Raw genomic sequence first — 22,646 nt, forward strand, 5'->3', positions numbered from 1 at the left:
AGAACATCAGCATAAAAGCGACTATTTTTAACTTTCATTTTGTTTTGAGGAATAATTCCTGAATTCCAGAAATAGCATGTGAATAAATTGCAAATCTAAAGAGCAGATTTGTTTACAAGAATGACAGTATCAGATCCCAAAACACACAGCAGCTTATTTACTTCCAAAGACTGCTGAAGATCATAACAACATTTCTGATGACATTCCTTTTATGCCTGGGTTAGAGGAGTGTGCTATTCTCTACAAAGATATAGCCGTGAGCCTGCAATCTCCGAGTGCTGAGGCAGCACGTTTCTCACTGCCTCTTACAATGCTCTGTGCTAGCTGGCACAATTAATCCAAACTGTATTATTGTATCTGGTTTACAGAGTGAAAGCTTATAAAATGAGATTGTAAAATAAAGAACATGTAAAGGAAAACACAAAACTCAGCTTCTGTTAAAGATGGTATAATCCAGGATGGTTTATAAATGTTAATCTTGGGCTAGTTTCCAGGGTTTCACATGCAGTAATAAAAAAAATTTAAAATTACAAAAAGAGAATGTAAAAATTACCACAGGTCCCTAACATCACAGTAAATGCCAGTAAATATATTACAGTAAAAGAGAGGTATGACAGAAATGCAGAATTCCACACTGGAAAAAGTCCAAAGGGCTCTTTCCTGAGATAAGTGATGATTACTTTGCATGTTCAGGAATAAACATTCATTGTTGTTACTCCTTCAGTGGTCTGGAAATGGGAATTGTGGAGAACGGGAAGGTTGTCTTTCAGATATCCCCTTGTTAAGCCAGACCATTCTTTCTGAAACATCTCTATGCTGCTCATTGGTACCTTGCTGGCTGTTAGCCGTCCAGAAGCTGCTAGCAGGTCATTGAAACGCAAAATATGTTTATTCCCAGCAAAGCCTGCCTTTATTGTTTTGGCTCTGTTTTCATTTACTCTATTGGTACCATCTGCTGTGTCATGAAGTCTTTTAAAAAAAAAAAAAAGAGAGAGAGAGAAAAGAAGAAAAGCACCAGTCCTGTGACTATATGAAATACTTGTTTAACATATGAGTTTCTTTGAAATAAGCATATCAAATGCTGTATATGGAGTTTGCCATTCTTTTAACTAAGTTATTGTTTGGGATGTATATATATGATGTCAGAAGGTGTGACTACTGCAGATAGGTTATGTTACCCTCTCTCTAACGCCTTTGAAATGCAGGCATTTTTCCTAAAAACCCCACACCAATGGACAAATCTGCCCTCTCAGAAAAACCAGAGAGGGCTGGGAAAGTGCGATTTGCTGCACTGAGATTTCTGTCAGGAGGCTCTCTACAGGGGAATGGCTCTTCTATACCACAAAAGCATAGATAAGGTGAGATTTGCAGAAGCCTTTTCAGAGTAGCAGCCGTGTTAGTCTGTATCCGCAAAAAGAACAGGAGGACTTGTGGCACCTTAGAGACAAACAAATTTATTTGAGCATAAGCTTTTGTGAGCTACAGCTCACTTCATCTTTGTCTCCATGTTATTTCCTCCATTATCTGTGGCAGCCTGACTATCAGGAGCTGTAAGCCCTGTGTTTCCCTACCTGGGCTAAACACTATTGACTGGAGGACTGATGTTAAAAGCATAGAGCAAGAAATGTGAAAAGCATAGAGCAGTGGGCTCTTGTGCAGAAATCCTTACAGGCTTGATGGGGTAGGAAACATCATGTGGATGGCTCTGAGCCAGGCCCATCTGACCATGCCCCCAAAACTGGAGCTAAACATGCAGACTACATGTAGAGGCTTCTGCAGTGGTGGTAGGAAGGGAAGGTTAAAACTGTCTCTCATGCTCAGCCTCATCTTTGCAATAAAATTTGAAGGGCGTGATGTGCCCCCACAGAAGCAGATTAGAAAGAAGTTGATTTCTCCTCAGAAAATCTTACAAAATGACAGAAAACTGAATGTCCACTAAACTAGCTAACCTGAGGCATTTTCAGATTTGCTCATGTTGCAGATTTCCAGCTGCCATTTTCATGGTCACACATAGGCAGCAGACATATAGTTAAATGCATTCTGAAATCTACACATCCAATATAACCTGTCCCTTCAAATGCTTTAGCTAGTAGAGGTAGTGAGACTTTATCTAAAGGAATACTGTTGGCTTCTTAATCTGGAAAAAATGTAGTAAGAAAGCTCAGACTCGGAAATCTAGTGGAAAGTTTGAAATAAAGAAAGCGTATTAAAAGATAAGTCTGTTATAAGTTTGAAATAAGAAGTTCCTGTTACTCAGTACTTTGTAGTGCACTGAACAAGAGAGGGCCATGCAGAATTGAGATTCATGTTCAGACATAGATGTATCTAGGTACAAGGTTGCACACCTACAAAATGGCCAGCTTCCAAAGAAATGTTCTGTGACACTGAAATAGTCTTTTCCCCATATCACTGTGTCACTGGTTTTCGTGACTTTGAACAGTGATGGAAAAAGAGAGAGAATGTACTCGTGACTGAGACCAAAACAAGAAAGGGAAACATTTCAACTGGCAGTGCAGTTAGCAAATAGGAAAGAGATGGGTCATCTCTTCCCTTTGACTTCACAATCCGTAGGTGCGCTGGTCTTCAGTCCGAATCCGAATCGGAGGCCTCATCTAAAAAAATAAATAAATAAAGAGGGGGACGGGTCAGTGAGAAAAGTGAAGCTGCAGGGCCACCTCTCACTCTTGTTCAAATAGATGTGTTGCTCTGTTTTAGGTGGCTGCTTCAAAGAAAATAGGATCTTAGGAGGATTTCTTTAGTTACAGTTTTTTATTTCCATACCATTGCAAATGGTTGTGGTGCTTCAAAGGAGAGACACAGTCCTGCCCAGGAGTTCGTCTCCGACAAATCCAATACAAAGAACAACAGTTCAAGCGAAAGAAGTTGCGGAGAGAGAACCAGCTCTCGGCACCAGCAAAGCAAGCACGTACTTGGGGTGGCACAATTCCAGGGGCGGCATCCCGGCCACCCTTTTTTGGCTTGGGCAGTTGCGCTCTCGGAGCGGCAAATTTTTTGCTTGGGGCAGGAAAAACCCTAGAGCCGGCCCTGCGCGGAGACACCATGGGCAAGGTCACTGTGAAAAGGAAGCCTTCACGAAAGATGTGAGTTCTATTAAAGACCTTCTACAAAATTTGTGCTGTCTTTTATAAGCCTTGTATTTTGCCAACGAGAGTACCCACTTCTTGCTTTTATGGTATTCCCTCGTCTTCCTAGAGGGCTCAGCTCCTATTCATACTGTGAATACAGTACATGAGTCTAGTTGAAGGGAAAGAATTAGAAAGCCCATGGGAATGCATGGCATGAAAATCTTTGAGGCTAACAGGTATTAGCTATTAAAACAGTCAGCGATACGTAAAAGACTAGAAGCTTTTGGTGCAAAGAAGAAACTCCCTGGCAGTAAGATCTATTAGTCTGTGGAATAGTCTCCCAAAGGAAGCATCATCAGTGGGCACATTTAAAATTTGACTAGACAAAACACAGGGGATGCATTTTTTCTTAAAAGGGGGTGGAGATTGAACTTTCTCTAATCAATAAGCCTTAGCCCTGGTCTACACTGGGGGGGATCGACCTAAGTTATGCAACTTCAGCTACGTGAATAACGTAGCTGAAGTAGCGTACTTAAATCGACTTACCGTGGTGTCTTCAACTCAGTGAGTCGACTGCTGCCGCTCCCCCGTTGACTCGGCCTGTGCCTCTCGCAGCGCTGGAGTACAGGAGTCGATGGGAGAGTGCTTGGGGGGGTCAATTTATCGCTTCTAGACTACACATGATAAATCGACCCCCGCTGGATCGATCGCTGTCCACCGATCCGGCAGGTAGTGTAGACATACCCTTAGTTAATATGCTACTGACTGCAATGGCTTCGTACCATAGAATAGTTAACACACACGAGTTCTGGGTTACCACGAACAGAGTCTACATAGACTAGTTAATGCTGGGAACTCTCACATATCTGTCAAATAAGAGCCAGAGGTTTTGCTTGATCACTTGTAAAACATAAGGGAGGCATTTACCTACCTTCTGACTTTTGTGCTTCAGTGGCATTTTCGGAACCGCCTTGTTTGAGAAACATGACCAGGTCATTAAAGGTAATGTAGAAATCAACAGCAAACACTATTGTGGCTATAAAGCCAAATACCTATACAACAGAAGGATAATCTCTTCATCAGCAGTTCATGTCAACCATCAATGACAAAAATGGGGTAACCTTAACTAACAATAGGCAAATCGTTGAGGAAACATGGGGCAACTGGAGGGGGGGCAGTAGGGCCAAGGTGGCTTTAAGCCACCTTTGCACCTACTAAATTATGAGAGTATTTGAGGGCCTGCCTAACGACTTGTGAGGTGGATCTAAAAGGAGGCTTCCCCCGGTCACCTATGGGTCATTCCACAGCTCAGAACAGCCAGACTGCTCTAGCCACATGCACCATTGAGCACCTGGCATGTCACTGTGTCTGGAGATACAAAAGGTGTCCCACGGGGCCCAGCGTGATTCTGGAAACCCCTTTGTACTGAAGGAATTCCCATCTGGGAGATCAAGATCATTTCCAGTCTCCATAGGCCTAGTTTTTGCCATTCTGCAAGGTCTTCTGCCAGGCTACTGATCTGCTGCTGAAAGCTGTACTGGGTGCAGTGTCTCTGGAGCTGCCTGTTTAAATGAACAGGACAAGGAGGCTGGAAAAAATGAGGCCATTGTAGCTAAGCAAGCTAAGAATCTGGCACATGTGATACCTCCCATGCATAAAAATAGTGACAAAGGTAGATTGAAAATCAAACCCTTATTATGAAATTTTATTCACTTTCCAATGATTTGGTTAAGCTGTCAGGCTGACAGGGAGGAAAGGATCCAAGATATCTTTTAAAATGTTATGCAAATTTGATTTATATTATTTATGTTGCATAAAATATTTATACCTTTTTGGCTTTAAGTTATAAATGGAAAGAGACTGTCTTCATTCTGAGCACAAAATGTTGACTGTGATCTCCCTAGGAAAAGCACTTCACAGTCCATGTGCTGGTGACCTGGTATTTAAAGGGGAAAATGCCATTGCTTTTGTCTCAACTGCTCGGTGCAAAAACAGGCAGCAAAGACACAAGTCTGAAAATATTTGCAACATGGATCATATTTTATTAAACAGAATTACAACCCTTGGTAGCTATATAGGGCTTTTCATCCAAGGATCTCAGTGCTTTTTACAGAAATGGGTATTACTATCTTCATTTTACAGATGGGGAGACAGAGGCAAGAATAAGCGAGGTCACACAATGAGTGAGTGGCAACAACAGGAACAGATCCAACATCCCCTGATTCCCAGTTCCTTGTTCTTAACAATAAATTGCTTTTTCTCGCTTTGGGCCGAATGCTGGCGTAGATTAATTCAATTGCAAAACTTCCACTGATTTCAATGAGATCAAGATGAAGCTATTTCTCAAATATATTGAAGTACAGTTCACTAGTGGAAGTGGAAATCGCTTTTCGCTTTTCTCCTTTTAGTACTTACTCCAGCTGCTTTCGATGCTCCATCAGAATATTTTGAGACTGCAGCGATTGAGATGGCAAAATATATAATGGCGGCAGTGACACAGCGCAAGAAATCCTGTATAACACAATGCAGCGCTGATTTAAATAGTCAAATTATTGTAACACATTAAAGTCCTGTTACAATTGCTTTTAAAATGGGGACTTTAAAAAAATATTTCTTTATCATCAGAATTTCAAGATTATATAGTTATAACTATTTTATGATCTGCATGTAGACTTGCTATTTTCTTGGTATATCTGGGAAATCAAAAAAAGAATTTGTTTTTAATGTGCTTGGGATCCTGACTCTGGTAGCTCGAATCTGATCTCAGTGATATTACAAATCCAAAGCTAGCCCCTGGAAATCAATGCAAACCTTACATTGAATTGAGAAGGGTATCTCCCCACTGAGTTCACTTGGGAACAGAGGCATTACTTTGGATTTATGCTAGTGTTCCTGAGATCAGAAGTTAGTGCTTTGTCTTCAGTGACTGTGCATGGAACATGATTGTGCGACAGCTAGAAATGATTAACAGAAGCTTTCCAACTGGAATCAGCTTAGACTGTGGATAGCTTTTACAGGAAATCATGAAAGCCCTGCCATTTGAGACCCCAACTAGATGGTCAAAGGACAATAGCACATAAGGTATAGGCGGGGCCATGCACTGGATTACCTATTCTACTTGTAAATATTTCTAGTGCCTCCATTCCTCTGGTTCTATCTTGTACACAGTGATTTTCTTAGATGGTAATAAGAATAAATTATACAGCTAAGAATCTAATTACATTACAAGAAACTGTATCCAAATCAATGTGATTATTTTCTCCCCAGGCAACAGTTGTACCAGCCAGGAGACTGAGTGGCACAGCAAACGCACCACAATGAACTTAAATATTTCCGACTGTATAAATGAAAACATTATCTTCAGTGCCTGATCAGAAACGTGCTGAAGCTGTAGTTTATACTAAATGTGTACTGACATGTAAAGGATGAAAGGTTGAGAGAGAATTCTGTTCAGTCTATTAAATGGAGAGTATCCAAGCTACCAAGGAAGTGATGGAGGGAGATGAAATCTTTCACTTTTTTAGGTAAAATGTGCTGTGTATATGGTTGACATTGTAGGCTCTTTGGGAAAGGGAACATGTCTTATATCAGTGTTTGTAATGTGCTGTGGAAATGGCATCTCTACACACACATCCTCCAGGAAACTGAATTCCTTTGAGGTCAATCTGAATTCTGAGGTTGGTACACGTTACCGTAATGAACATAATAAATATGCAATTCATTTTTTTCTTAGATGGTTCTGTGAAGGGTGCTATAAAACAGTAAAAGACAAGCATTTATTTGAAAAGGGGTGGGGGGGAGAGGGCTTTTGAGATTGGAACTGAAAGAATGTACACTCTCTCTGAGATGATGAAGTTACTGCCATAGTTTTAGCCATCAAAGACTCTACCAATATTTAACTCAAAACTCATTAAGACCAACTATCCCTATGTTGCACTAATAGGGAATCCAAATGGAACTAGGTTGGGATTTTTTCTTAAGTAAAAATAAATTGTCCGGCTAGATAAATATTCCCTATAGTGAGAGTGTTTGGTGCAACAGAGCCATCCAGTGGTCAGTGTAAGTAATAACCTGCAACTCCTGCAGGCTTCCTATAGATCAGATACAGTACTTTTCACTTTAAAGGTGATTTTCTTCATACAAATTGGGTATCAACTGCCAGAAGTGTCAGATAGCTCCTTCCGCCATCACACAAATACATTAGTACTGTGTTGTTGGGGCAACTGCTACTCTGACTCCACTTACATAGCACATTCCAACTGAGAATATCAGAGCACTTTAGCAAGGTGATATTTTCTCCCTCACATCATAACATGGGGAAACTGAGGCACAGAGATTAAGGGTTGGATTTTTCAAAAGTGCCCAGTGCTGGCCCAAAGCTCAGTTAGGCTGAGGCAAGGTGCTTTTGAGAATACAACCTTAAAGTCACACAGCAAGTCAATTGCAGAGTCAGTAGACCCTAGGTCTGGGCTCCAACTACAATGTTACCTCCCATAAAAAACGGTAGCTACAAAGTTATAGTGTATAATCTATTGCAGTTTGTAACATGACTTCGGGTCCTGTGGGATGAAAGGCACTAGAGAGAATTTATTAATAATAAAGGTCAAGTTGTTAGCAATTAGTGTAAAATGCAGCTCTATCCCTTTTATCATCTACTTTCATACTGTACAATTGAAGTTGTGTGTGAATTTTACATCCCACTTACCGTCAAAGGCCAGTAGATTCCTTTAAACTTCTCATTAAGCTGAGAGGAGTATGCAAAGAAAAGAAACAGCGCCAGCAGAAATTCTATGAGTGGTGCCATCATGAAAGATGCAGCCGAAGATGCAATATAACAGATAAAGGTGATAAATGACAGCACCTAGAGTACAAGGGAAAACATTGCTAATTATTCACATGGTACAGCAGAGACAGAGTCCAGGACAGCTCTGAGAGGCTTTGAAGAGAGATTTCTTGTGCATATTTCAGTCAGTCCAGTGACTGATGGCAAATGCTACTTTCTACATGCCCCTCTTGCTTAGAATTGTGTAAATTTAAAATAACTCCATCCGTTCCAATGGATTTCTGGGGAGCCACTCCATATTTACACCTATCTAAGTGAGACTATCATTTGGCCCTGAATTGTAAACAATTCTGGGAACATAATTAAGTGATCAAAGTTGGAATCTGTCAGAAAATGAATTTATCAATTCTAAGCTTTCAGTCAAGGCAAAGCAGTTCCCATCTGAAATCCAAGTCATTGTTCAGATAGCCCAGAGGTATTAATCTTGTCAGTAGAGTTAAAAGAAAAAAACATTATTTCTTCTGCTGCTGATGATGATTAAAAAAAACAAAAAACCTTTGACAGTTGCTAATGTTCAAAGGTTCCCATGAGTCAAAGGTTCTTGTTTTTCTTCCAGCACTGACTGCTTTGCTTTAGTAAGAACAGACTTGAGTAAGATTTTTCTCAGGAAGGAGGTGGTTCAGATAAAATGAACCTGCTATGTGTGTTATAGAACGGTATTTATCCTACTCTGCCTTAAACCTCCAAAACAACAAAAATGGGTACTTTCTCTGCAATGCTCTGGCTGCAAGGAAAGGCATTGCTATATTACGGCTCAAAAAGGAAAGCTCTACAATGGAGATGTGATTAAACAATACAGCACAACCTGAATCACAGCCCCAAAATAGATATAAAGAATGTTGGGTTGCACTGCCGCTGATAACAACACACCTGGGAGGGTAAGTAAAGTGTCTGTCATTTTAGTTTTACAGATGGGAAACTGTAGCATGAAAGCCATGGGTTATTTCAGTGAGGGGGGGAAGGACAGAGGACAGATGGATTCTATTTTAAAAATTAAATTTTATTTACCTTTACATGTGAAAAATGAATTAAATCACCCATTTTGAGAAATAACTCCCCGCCCAAACCCCGAGTTTGTTTTGAGAAGTTCTGGCCTGACATACTTGTCTAAGGGTTGGAGACCAGCTTTATGGGCCTCTGGCTCGGTCTGTCGTTAGTGTAGCCAGTAGCCTCTCCGCCTTTAATTTCCCCCTATAGGATGTGTGCTAATTAAAACTGTTAAAACAATCTCTCCCCCTCCCCCCCATCCCAACTAACATTCTCTCTCTCTCTCTCTCTCAGCCTTCTCTGGCCAACCACAAGAAGAGGACACACCTGCCCACAAGAAGTCAAGAAAAGACAGGATAACAATCAAACCAAGCATAAAGCAATATTTGGCAGTTTTTTAATGCAACTCAATGGGAAGTTGCAATACAACATTATCTGCACTGATGGGAAGCCAATAAAGCGGCAGCAGGCCAGGCCCTATGCCCAGAATTCCAAGATGGCACCATTTAGAGGTGAGTGGCACAGCTGGCTTCTCTCTGGATCAAATTGACTTGTGTATTTCAAAATCTCTCTAAGAACAAAAGTCTCTAGCATAGTCATTAAAAAAATTATTTGCACGCCAAGCCACAAAATGTACATACTGAGTTTCCCAGTAAGCCACACCTCTTCTGAACCATTCCCAAATGCAAAATTTTAGATTTGCTACTCAGATAGTCATAGGTGGTGTTATCACTGGTATTCACTAGCTTCCTTTTCAAATAGAATGACGCAAACATGCTCCTTCTTCAATGTTGTTCTATTCACTACCTGGAAAATAGGATATCAGTAAATGTTGTGTGCTAGGTTCTGGTCCTGGGTGACAGGTCTGTGCTGTGTTTGAGAGTGGTCTATGCCTGAAGAAACTACTCCACAGCTTCCTTGTTTTAATGAAATGGCCGCTTATTATTTATTAGTCAAACATAAAAATGCATGGGCTCAAGGGGCTGTTTTTTGAATGGAAGTCTAATTGGAATGCACTCTTGAAATGTTCACTTAATCTCAGAAGTGTGATTATGCTATGGAACAGCCTGAAAACATGGTTCTATCCAATTATGCTTAGAATTTCTGCATTTACAGGTGTCTGATACAGATGGGTCCAAACTTCCCTTACAGAGCCAAATGTTGAACCCAACAAAGGTCAGTGATGTTTCTAGACCATTACAGTGATAGGCAAGCCACAAAAGTCAAATCAGAATATGAGTTCAAATTCCCCTTTCTAAATGTGGAGGTTTCCGAGTCCATCTCTAGTGTCAGAGAAGTGAGGGGTGTACATGTTTGTTTGTTAAGATGGCCCTTTCTGTTTTTCAAGAAGCAGTGTCTCCTTTTCAGAAAGTGTTTATAGTAGAGGGGTCAATGCATTTGTCTCACTGAATTTCAGATCAATTAGTTTGGCTGTCTGCAACTACAACATATTCCCTGCACCGAGTTGTACATCAATTAAGGAGTGTTACATTTGCCATATAAGTCACTAATTGCTCCTGTGAGAGGTCATTCAGTGCCCTCAAATACATATACCTGAAAGCACATTAGGTTAGGAGAGTTCTAAGTAGTTTAATCTTGTTGAGATTATTTACTAATTTATTAAACTAACAAACCTTCGTACTGATCTCTAATTGCCTTATTAGATTGTTCCATCTGTGACCAAATGTAGAGGGAACATAATAATTTAGTGCAATAAATCATCTCATGCATTTAATATCAGATGGGTTTGTTCAGACTTATAAAGGAGTGGATGATTTGGTGTGCAATACATATGGCTTACTCCTGAATCCAGTTCTGTTGTGTGATGGCTCAACCTCAAGCTCTGTGTATATTCCATTTGATTCTCATGTATCTTATGGACTCAGCTCATCCTCCAGAATACCATGGAAGACACTGTTAGTAATCTCATTCCCTGTTTCAAGTGCTGGCTTTTTGGTGTGTTTGTTATTTATTATGAGATACAATCGGTGCTTAAAGTGGTCTGAAAAAAGTGAGGGATCTGTCATAATCTGGGAACAATACCACAGGTAAGACGGTGCTTAAAGTACACCCCTCAGCGACCTAGCTTGATTTTTTTTTTCTTTTGCCCAGGGATGTGACAACTTGTAACTGCCCCTTCCCTCCACGTGCCCACTTTAAGCAGTGAATATGAAAGATTGAGGTGGGTGCTATAGTAAAGATTAATGAGGAACACAGAAAAAAGTTGCGCGGGGGACACAAGGAGTGATTCTAACTCCAGCTAGCATTGAGGTTGTCCTAGAGGAAGATTTGGTTAATTTAGAATTAAGGTTGCTAAATTCAATGACTAATTATGCAATCCCTAAAATAATCCCTGGGAAATCCTCAATTATGTTCCTTCTCTCCCGGTATATGTCACTTCTGATACTCTCCTACTCCCTCCCACCACCTTCTACTTGTAGGCTTCTTTTGTCATAAATGTGCAACCTTACTCTGATCCTAATGAGTATAGACAAGTGAGTGCTGAGATTTTTATGGAAGGAATAGTAGTTTCTGGGGCCTGGAAGACAGTTTCTGATGGAACATATCTTGTCTTGGTGTGTTAGACCTGTGGTGGTAGACTGCGGGGGCCGGGGGGGGGAGGGGGGGAAGGGGCAGTATGAAATTCCTAGGAAGATGTAGGTAAATATGTATATGACATTGTTCTTGTTTCATCTTAGGAACCTGTTATAAGAAACTGATACTGTTCGTAGGTGGTGGATGATTCTTGTGGCTCAAGTTAGGGTTGCACATATGATAGTGAAGGACGAAGCCTTTGTGTTGCGGATTATGGGAGGGTGTAGAGGAATATGAGAAATGACATATCCTGTAGAAGTACAAATTTTAAAGTGCTGATTTCGTTCCCCCACCTCCTTTCCCCTCCAAGATAAGTCTGGCTACTGTTTTCTGGCCAGGAAATAGAAAGTCCCGTAACTTTGTGTTATAAGCATATTTGCTGCACTTGCATTTGCAGACATGACATGGACCCACTGTTTCGCTGGGAGCTGGTTGGAAGGTCCATAATATTGAGAATATGAGAAGTGTTGTTTCTCACTGCTCTTCTTAAAAATCTCCTGTCCTTTTTCTGGCTGAAGGCAGGGCAGAGGGGATGGGGACAAACAAAACAAGAATAAATAGGTGAAGCAAAGATGGGCTGTCTGAATCCAAATACTGGAAGAGCTAAACACAAACTGTACTTCATAGCTTAGCTTACCAAAAAGAATTGAGCACAATTTAAGTAGTGAATTACACTATAAAGAACGTAGAAGAAAAAGCAAAAAGACCTAATTCAGAGGTGAGTGGTCCATAAAAACAGAGGAAAATAACAGAGAGCTTCTATACCAGACTCCATTAATTTAGCATATTGACACCAGATTTTACTGTGCACATTTGTCATTCCCGCCAGCAGCACAAGGTTTCTCCATCAAAGGCATGAGCTAATTCAGGTGGGTTGGACATATAGAAGAGTCTTTGCATTCTCGTAAGATCAACCTTTTGGCAACAGTTAAGGCAAACAGCAACCCACTTTGAGGCAAATGAAGTAGAGTGTACTTAAAAATCCACAAAGTCAAGGATACAAAGTCATAGGAATAAAAGGAGGAATATACGGAGAGAGAGCTTGTGTTCAGTGAGATCTTTGCGAATATCAGCAGAGATTCTGTATCTTCAGGCACAAAACTAGTGTGTGAGACACAGTGACAGTATGTGCTTGGATTGAAATCCAAGTCAAACATAAATTATTGGGCTCAATACGAGGGTGAAATGTAATGGCCTGTGATATATAGGAGGTTGGATTAGATTATCTAATGATCCCTCCTATCTTTAAACTCTATTAATCTACGAAATCACCAACATTGTTTGCCTTATGCTAGTAAAATCCACTAAGAATTTTGTTTTTAAATAACCATATAGATGCACTTTTCCTATGCCTCATTCTATCTTCAGTTTTCTGTTGATGCTAATTATATTCTCTAGATGTGGGAACTTCAAAATAGAAAAAGATCGTCAGATGGGGTTCTCCCAGCATCTCGGGATTCCAGCAAATGTGTCAAGCAAAGCAGGAAAGAACAGGCTTTTAAAAAAAAGTAACTGCTGTGTGGACTCTGAGTTATTTAGTGTTTTATAACTTGCAGAATTTTGTCAGTATTACTAATGGAACATGAAATGCTACTTGTCTCTTGTTTTTAGTGATGTAAATGTTGGGTCTGACAAAGATTTGAATTCTATGATTTCTGCAGCCCTGTAAAGTTATTACATTTGATAATATTAGCACCATCACACTCCCAGTAGATACTATAATTCTTCCCACTAAGGGGTAGGTGATAGTTTTACCATCAGCCAGTACAATTGCTTATAAGGAACAAACTCTTGGCTTCCAACTTTTAACAGAAAGCTTTGTTCTTTAGATTCCAACCAGGACAGTCCTAACAAATAACGTCCGAGAAAGAGCCTTACAATGATCCATAGTCCAAACTCACGGAGGGGAAATGAGAGGAATGTGTGTGCTTTGGCAGAAAAAAAAGGTCCTATATTTGTGCTAACATGCCTGAGGGTAAATTCTCTGATAGTTTATGACTATAGAAAATGTATTCATCTGGGTTAAAGCCATCCACTTAATTAGCTGTAAGCAGCAAAATTTGGCACAAATTATAGGATTATGTAATAGTTCTTTGAGCAACTTTAAAGCCTCCCCCAAATGGGGAGAGATGCTTGTTCTTTCATGATAAATAGACCCCCACTGTACTGTGCTCTGCTGTCGTATTAAGGAAGTGGTTATAATGGATATGGGCCTGATCCAAAGGCCATTGAAGTCAATGGAAAGACTCCTATTAACTTCCAATGCACATAGCTGGGGACTTTAATGAGAAAGAGACAAGTTCAGAAGAAAGCAGAAAGGAAATGGAAACCATTGTCACCTAACCATTTTATTTTATTTGCTTGCTGATAATGTTTACATGCTAAATTTGCAAATGAAAATGGGGGTTTTCTATCTGCTTCACTCTTACTGGGCTTGTCTTACCTATCCAAAAGGACAATAAAATTCAGGTACTGACTTTTATCTTGGCCACAATTTGGTCTCACTTTGCAAAAGGATTTTGACAGCCACTATGTTTTGTTGTAATACCACTGAGGATATTGAGCTGCCTGTGATTTTTGCACCTGAATGTTTGATAGTCAGACCCCTTATGTAATACTCATCCCTTCTCTGAAGTCCAATCTTTAACCATTGCTATGGGAGAGGGGCCAAGGAGTTGTAACTGGTCAATTTTTCTAAAAATCTCTCTGTTTCCTATTTCTATGCTAAAAATAGAGAGAGGGTGTTTGTTCTAGTCAGAGAAGAGTTCACAAGTCCCTGTTCGAAGACATTCAACCTTTGAAAGCTCAACTGCTCCTGAAAGTTCTTCAAATTATCCTTAATCGTAGCACGCAAAGGTAGAACATTTTCATAGAGAGGACGTATTCTACACAGCTGGAATCACGAGAACCCTCAAAATACAAATTGTCTTCTGCGATCACTCCTTATTAGCACGGAGATCACTTAGAACACTTATTGCGCCTAAAATTGCTGTTGAGAGTTTAGCCAGGTTGCTGCCCCTTCCACTGTGTGGGAGTACTTTTGTGCTCACAACTCTAGCATAACCGTCCATAGACAGGACCGCAACAACAATATCCTGTTGTAAAAAGGGTCCCACCATAAGGGAATAGGCTAATGAAGAGACTGCTATTTAATATTAACTGGTTAAGGAGCCTGATTTTATTTTTTATTATTGCATTCAGAAAGGTATTTTTCTCCTCCATGAAACTTTCTTAATCTTATGTGCCTGGGGCTCCTAAGTTGTTATCAGTAATGATTCTTACCTCTTAGTCATGTCATTCAGTTACAGGTATAAAATATAATTAAAATGGTTAGAGTGGATTATGCTTCTATTAATGAAGGACCTGTGGAGGTCGCAAGCAGAGTGAGGACTTTTCTAGCCTCTCTCTACTGATTACACCCTTCTCTGCAGTTCATCAGGGATCATACTGAGGGCCAGGCAATAGTTTAGAGCTTTGCACAGTGATACATAGTCTCACTGGCCACCATCCACTAGCCTGAATGTTCAAACACATGTTATTTTCCCGCTTCATGGGAAAGAGCAGCCTTGCATATTCACATTGCTTGTTGAGTACGGTCAAGGAAGATCTCCTTTAGTCAGAGGGTAAACACCAGCGGCTCTAATTTTCCCTATTTCATCTTGTTTACACACTTCATGCAAAGGGAGAAACAAATCCACATAGTGAACTGTATGGTACTCCAGTTACTAATTCTCCATCATATTTGACACAGAAATGAAGTTCTGTCCCCAGAGATTTAGCTGCAGAGGTCACCTTCTATGTACTGAGTCACAGAAAGTCGTAGGGGTCTTCTTCAGAAGAGGCATTGATTACACAACCTTTTCAGCTGGAAGTTTCAGTTATAGGGCTCACTTCAGAGAAGAAGACTGAAAAGAGAGAAGAAAGACAGAAGACAAGAAAAACAAACATCACCTTTTCTGCATCCTTTGTGTCGCAACATCCACCATACTTGTGAAGGGCAATTCGGAGTATTTGTCCTGTGTTTCTACAAATATCTATAGTGCCTCCCAGAGGGGTGCAGCAGGCATACAGGAGTTTGGATGCACCACTTAATTTTAGGAGAAAACCAGTGACCCAGACAACCATGAAGGTTTGACTTAAATATTTGCAGTGGGGAGCAGAATGGATGAGAAGGAATCTTGTCTGGGTCGATGGTATGGAAGTCAGCAGCAGCGCTGTCTGTTACATGATTCCCTGGCATGTCTTTTTTGGGGGTGTGTGTGTGGGGAGGGGGGGTAGAGCTTAGAAATGATTGCAAAATCTTCAATAGGGAAGGGACAATGGTTTGCAGAAAAACTGAATGGATAAAGAGGGGAAAGATTTTTAAAATACTGGAAAATATAGAGAAAAAGGAAAGCAAATAGGAACAGGGAAAAGCAATTAAGAGGGGAAGATTATTAAAATAATTAAACAGAGAATAAGGGATTGATTGAAGGGTGAGAGGAGAGGCAGTAAGAGTGAGCAGGATCGGGGGAGAAGGCAAAACTTACGTATCTGAATTCGTGTACCTCGTTATTGCTTCTTAGTGGCTGTGTAGTTATTCCAGGTGGAATCAAAATAAGAAGATAAGACCAAAAGGGAAAGAAACAGAGCAGGGGGGAAACTCGTTATGTGACTAAAATTTAGGATAGTAATTAGCTTCTGGCAGTAGATAGGCTAGTGCTGAAGCTAATTTCTGCTAAATGAAGTAATGGATTTCCCCAAAGCTGGCAACTCTCAAAGTATGTTACACTTTGCTGCCTCTGACAGAGAAATTACTGCCCAAGAGTGGAAATGAAACCTTTTTATTCACAAATGAATGTAAATATAAATGCTCATCATGGCTGTTTGATTCAATATGAAGAGCATGCAGCTCGCTAGCAGACCAGAGCTCACAATGGTCCTCTCTAAACTGCTAGTGATGTGATTCACTTTGTAACACACAGCAGGATGTACGGCAACTGCAGACTTATGTGCCCATTATGCTGTACAAGACTAAAGACTGGGTGCCTTTTAGCCACCTTAAAGGCCAGATTCTCTCCTGTGCTGAGACCTGAGCAGTGCTAGCAAAGGAGGGTGGGGAAGTGAGGGAGGCAGTTATGGCTCCCTGATTCTCAAATGGCCCCAGCCCTGATGTAAGTTAAGAGTTGCTGAGGAGCTAGTCTACGGCATTGACCATATGCCAGCTGCAGATTGGTGCATGAGGCTGTGTTCTGCCCCTCCTATATTGAGATATGGGCAATGATTGAGATAGGAGCTGCACTGGATGGATTTGCAAACTGACAATTGTGGCCAGCTTTGGCCCACTTTGTACAACTTTAAGCATTAAGAGCCTGGAACAGGGCAGATGATGTGCTCCTGGAAGTTCAAGCTCAGAGTAGCCATCCAACTTCTTCAAGGTCTGTTGTTAACATTCATTTTCTAGGTGCTGATCGCTCTTTCAATTTTTCAGCTTAGGTTTTGAGTGTTTGAAAGAGCCATGAGATACACTCTATAACTAAACAGAGAAGTTCTAGTCTACACTGAGACATGCTAGTAACTACATGGCTTTGAATCCTCACAAACTGAATAGATTTCTGCAATTTACCAATCCACTGAATAACAATGTGACACTACTATTCAGTAATAGCGGTGAGAGTCTCATTTTATTCAAACTCCTATTCTGAAACATCCCACCTTTGTTAACGTATTTGCATATTCCATGCAGAAATCCCTCTTAATATTAATGGGAGGCTGAGAGATCAAGCACTCTGGACAGGAAATGCAGAGTTATGGTTGCAAGCTCAATCTTAACTTTGCCCATTTGTGCTTACACCATAATTTATGGCTTGTGCTATTTGACATTACTTGTGAATTAATACTATATATAATGTAATGTAAGATGGGATTTTGATATTCTATCCTTGTATCCAGTAAGTTACAGCACATACAATCTGGAGACAGCTTGGGTTTTAAGTCTGAGAGGTTTGAAGAAAACCACAATTCAATTATTTTGAAGCTTGGAACACCTAAAGCTAGCAAGCTGAAATGTTTTCACGTTTTTTTAAGATCATTTTACAACTGGAGCAACATAGAGTGTCAGATGCCTCAAAGTTAAGATTATCTTAAACGTAACAACATAGTTTCTGAACTGTCTTGCATGACAGATGGTCTCAATCTCTCAACTATTTTCAAACTGGCCTCACCTGAAATGTGAAAGCATGGGACCATCTTAACTTGGCCATATATAAACTATAATCATTCACAGAACAGATTTATTCAGAGGTCTGCTGGCTTCTGCAGAATAGAGCAAGGAACAGAGTCTTGGTGGCAAAGACCAACAGGAGTGGAGGGATAGCTACAGCAACCTGCCCGCTCCCATGGGCCAATGAAGCCCAAAATGTGGGTTGGCTAGGAAGGAGTGTGGCTAGTAAATTCAGGCTGCAGCCTTCACTGATTTAAAGCTGTCTTCACCCAACTAACCCCCAAATAAGGGTGAATCTGGCCCCATGACTGAAACAATATTCCTTACACATATCTTTTGCAGACATAAAAGCCACCTTATCTAAAGACTGAAATTGATTACATGTAAGGAGGTATAAGAGAGTCCAGTTTATATTGTGTCATGTAACAAATTATAATGATATAGAGAGAATATTTTAAGTCATATGCTCAAGAGAGCAAATTTGGTTGAGCTGCTGTATTTCCAGAATAAATGCTTGATTGCTCATCCTGAAATGTTGCATTAATGTTAGGTTTTTGCCTGGAATTTTTAAAGAAAGTAAAGGGATGAGAATTATTAATGGAGCTGGTGCACACTACAATTTGCAATTTCTAGCCACCCAAATACCCACAAAAACAATCCTTGTTTCCTCATGACATTTTCCACCTATCCAACCAAGTCTTTTGCCTCTCTCTGCCTCTGTTTTCCCTATACCAGACAGCATGCTAACCCCAGCGGCGGAGACATAAACCCACAGGAAAGAGAGAGGCTGTCAGCCATTCATCTTATTACCCTCTTCATTCACAGTGTGTGATTTCTGGAAATAGTACAGCCAGAGTGTGGTGTCCTGCTGCATGTTCCTGCTCGGCAAACCAACTTCCTTTTCCTTGTATGAGTTTCCTTCCCCATAGCTGATCTAGTGGGTGAGTTCACATGCATCGGTGATCTAATGATTGCTCCATATATTTATTGCCTACTGATCTTGGGTGCTTCAGTGGTTGAGCACCTGCTGCTGAGTTCTCAAAACTGCAGTTAAGATTAATATTTTAAATATAAAGGATTATCTGTTTTGAAGAAAAAATGAATAACGTTTTTACAATTGGAGAAGTGTAGTGTTTTAATCCTCTTGCAATTCAAAAACTGCTGAAAGAATTTTCCTCACTTTCCAAAACAATTTACCTTTGGGCAAAAACTAAGGAACTCATCCTGCCTTGAGATCTGCTAGCATGGACCCCGCATATGCAAAGGGTCTCCCTAAAGCCAATGCAACTCCATGTGAGCACAGGGCTCTTTGCTTGCACATCTGGATGCAGGACTGGGATCCAAGCATGGAATATTTCAGGTCCAAAAGTGAATGCTTTGTGAGTGAGTTGTGAGTGTGTAAACTGCAGAAGCTCAATAGGAAAAAAAGTCAGAAAGAACTTAGCGCTTAAATTTCTGGCTATTTCCAGAGTAACTGATTGAAAATGGAGATTCAAATATGTTAACTCCCCTCCCAGGTTTCTTCTTTCATTGTTCATCATATATTCTCTTGCAATCTTAATGCTTTTTTTTCCTGACTTTCTAATGTGGTGCTGTTCCATCTGTCAAACTTAAAAATTAGCAAGTATAGTGCCAGATAGACAGTACTGAAACCTGAAGTCCTAGATTCATACCCAACACAGCTCTCAAATCTTGAGCTACAGAAAGACTGCACTATAATTTTGGGAAAAATGAACAACCACCTTTGTATTTTCAATGGATACCCTAACCTCATTCCTCGTCACTACTTGCCCATGCTGATTTGGCAGCAGACTAAATGGTAAAAAGAAAAGGAGTACTTGTGGCACCTTAGAGACTAACCAATTTATTTGAGCATAAGCTTTCGTGAGCTACAGCTCACTTCATCAGATGCATACTGTGGAAAGTGTAGAAGATCTTTTTATACACACAAAGCATGAAAAAATACCTCCCCCCACCCCCACTCTCCTGCTGGTAATAGCTTATCTAAAGTGACAGGTTTCAGAGTAACAGCCGTGTTAGTCTGTATTCGCAAAAAGAAAAGGAGGACTTGTGGCACCTTAGAGACTAACCAATTTATTTGAGCATAAGCTTTCGTGAGCTACAGCTCACTTCATCGGATGCATACTGTGTAAAGTGTAGAAGATCTTTTTATATGAAGATCTTTTTATACACACAAAGCATGAAAAAACGTGTGTTTACCACTACAAAAGGTTTTCTCTCCCCCCACCCCAGTCTCCTGCTGGTAATAGCTTATCTAAAGTGATCACTCTCCTTACAGTGTGTATGATAATCAAGTTGGTCCTTCTCCCCCCCCCCTCCCCCCACAAACCCACTCTCCTGTTGGTAATAGCTTATCTAAAGTGATCACTCTCCTTACAATGTGTATGATAATCAAGGTGGGCCATTTCCAGCACAAGACTGTTGAACTGGAATTCATTTGCAAATTGGATACAATTAACTTAGGCTTGAATAGAGACTGGGAGTGGCTAAGTCATTATGCAAGGTAACCTATTTCCCCTTGTTTTTTCCTACCCTCCCCCCCGCCCCCCAGACATTCTTGTTAAACCCTGGATTTGTGCTGGAAATGGCCCACTTAGATTATCATACACATTGTAAGGAGAGTGATCACTTTAGATAAGCTATTACCAGCAGGAGAGTGGGGTGGGGGGAGAGAAAACCTTTTGTAGTGGTAAACACACATTTTTTCATGCTTTGTGTGTATAAAAAGATCTTCTACGCTTTCCACAGTATGCATCCGATGAAGTGAGCTGTAGCTCACGAAAGCTTATGCTCAAATAAATTGGTTAGTCTCTAAGGTGCCACAAGTACCCCTTTTCTTTTTGCCAATACAGACTAACACGGCTGTTACTCTGAAGACTAAATGGTGACTCTGCAAAGGAGATCAAATGCATCCTTTCCTTAGCATAAGATGGGTATCTGATCTTGTCTCTGCAAAATTCTCCATTTATTAGCAGTAAATGGAACTTCACCACAAGTTATGCTATGAGCTAGAAATCAATGATGATTTTTAAACTGAAAAAGGGATCACTCCCAAATAAACTTGCACACACACAAACATTTAAACACTGTAAGCTATGAAACAGTCACAAGAAGTTACATGAAAAGTTACCCAAGGAAATACATTGGGAAGGTGGAAACATGCCATCATGACCAGGTACAGTACCTCAGACTTCTAATCCTAAAGGTCCCCATTGTACCCGAGCTCTGGCATTGTGTGCTACGTTTTCACTTTAGAGTGTGCATCTGCCCGTCAGCGCTATTGTGTATTTTGCTCACGCACAAAAGGACATGTATATTACAGAGAGAAATTTCTCCTACTTAACTTAGAAACAGCCAAATACAGAGCCAAATGCTGCTCTCCTTTACACTGGAGCAAATCCATTGAAGTCACTGGAGCTAGTGGGGAGCTACCCTGAGCTGAGAATGGAATTAGGCCTGTACGCTGTTTGCCAGCGGAGACACCTCCGCCCCCTCACTGTACCCAGTCAAGTGGGCCTGTTAGCTGGTTCCTATTTCCTTGAGTGAACTTTTTGCCAGGGTCGGGGCTCGCGATCTGCGTGCTGTCCCTCTGGACGGAGTATGGCAGGCTGGAGAGAGTTGGGGCAGATCCCGAAGCCGGGAGGCTGGGGTTCCCATTGTTTGAAATGAGAGCAGCGGGGTGGGGGAGCCTTTCCAGGCCGGCGCGGAGCCACCGCAGGAGCGCTGCGGTCCCTCCCAGCCCGGGCCGTGCGGGGCACGCTGCGGAAGGGGAGGAGGCTCCCGGAGCCCTTACCGACTCGGCGAGCAGGAGCTGCCCCTTGCTGGAGCAGAGGAACTCCCTCGAGGGCAGGAGCGCGCGAAGCCCAGGCGGAGGCGCGGGGGCATCGGGCTCCTCCGAAGCGGGCAGGTCCATGGCCGGGAGTGGAGCGGGGCTCGCCTGGGCGGCTCGGGCTGCGGCTGAGCGCCTGGGGACTTGGATTTTTTTTTTTAAGGAGGGAAACGGAAATCGTGACACTGCGGAAATGTGAAAAAAATTCTACATCTGCAAATCTGGGGAGTGCCCGGCCTGAGCGCCTCTGCCGCCGCGCCCCGGCTCTCCTCCCTGCCCCCGGCTGGCCTGCTGCGCTTAGCCAGCTTCTGGGCGCTGGCAAGCAGCCAAGCTTTGTACCCCAGCCTGAGCCCTCTGTACTGCCTCTGCGCCCCCGGACTTCCACTGCCGGATCCGTCCTGGTGCAACCGCGCGGCAAAAACCTAGCGCTAGCACCTGGATCCGGCTATTCTCCCCCTCCTCCCAAACATGTACCGCCAAATAGAAAAGTGTAGAGGCTCCTATGACAGCAATAAACCCAGACTTCGATGGTCCGTGGCATGACAGTGCTAGAAACATCTGGACCCAGCTAATTTTTGGCCCAACTCCACAAAGCCCAATGCCTAAAATAAAGAGAAAACAAATTTAGTTGTTCCTACCGCACGAATAGTTGGATGCCAATGTATCCTGGTGTTACGGCATTACAACACCCCAGATCTAGTTCCCGAATCTCCCTAATTTTGGCTGCATATCCTCCCAGTCTTCACCATCTAAATTTAGTACCTAAGCAACTTCTCCTGTGCCCCCAGAATAATCCAAATTCCAGTACATCATGGTGCAACATTGCTGCAAAACACCATTATCAACAAGGTAGCAATGCATATTTCAGGTTCCTTCCATTACATGCAACACTAAACATACCATTGACACAGCAGTAAACTTAACTAGTTCAAGTGCATATAGCTAAAGTGCTGGAAACAATTCTCTAACATGAGATGTTCCATAACTGACCAGCCATTTAAGTTGTGAAATTCACATTTCAGTGTTTATTTGTTATTTTGGTCAAGAATAATAAACAGGGCATTATTATTTTAGTGGCTGAAA

The 22,646-nt window shown here is 41.4% G+C and overlaps 1 protein-coding gene and 1 long non-coding RNA gene across 2 annotated transcripts; one reads left to right on the top strand and one right to left on the bottom strand.

Annotated features, from left to right (window-relative positions):
* Positions 1-217: 217 nt before the first annotated feature.
* CMTM3 (CKLF like MARVEL transmembrane domain containing 3) lies at positions 218-21,829 on the bottom strand. Its single transcript, XM_074968789.1, has 5 exons — positions 21,528-21,829; positions 7,792-7,947; positions 5,502-5,597; positions 4,018-4,138; positions 218-2,612 (listed from the first exon to the last, which is right to left on the bottom strand). Exons 1-5 carry the CDS (start codon positions 21,645-21,647, stop codon positions 2,584-2,586), a joined length of 522 nt encoding a protein of 173 aa, XP_074824890.1. The 5' UTR covers positions 21,648-21,829; the 3' UTR covers positions 218-2,583.
* LOC141996616 (uncharacterized) lies at positions 8,519-10,173 on the top strand. Its single transcript, XR_012641576.1, has 3 exons — positions 8,519-8,807; positions 9,211-9,428; positions 10,033-10,173. It is a non-coding gene; the product is annotated as an uncharacterized LOC141996616 (long non-coding RNA).
* Positions 21,830-22,646: the final 817 nt, after the last annotated feature.

Source organism: Natator depressus, chromosome 12, assembly GCF_965152275.1.
Source record: "Natator depressus isolate rNatDep1 chromosome 12, rNatDep2.hap1, whole genome shotgun sequence".
NCBI classification, from domain to species: Eukaryota; Metazoa; Chordata; order Testudines; family Cheloniidae; genus Natator; species Natator depressus.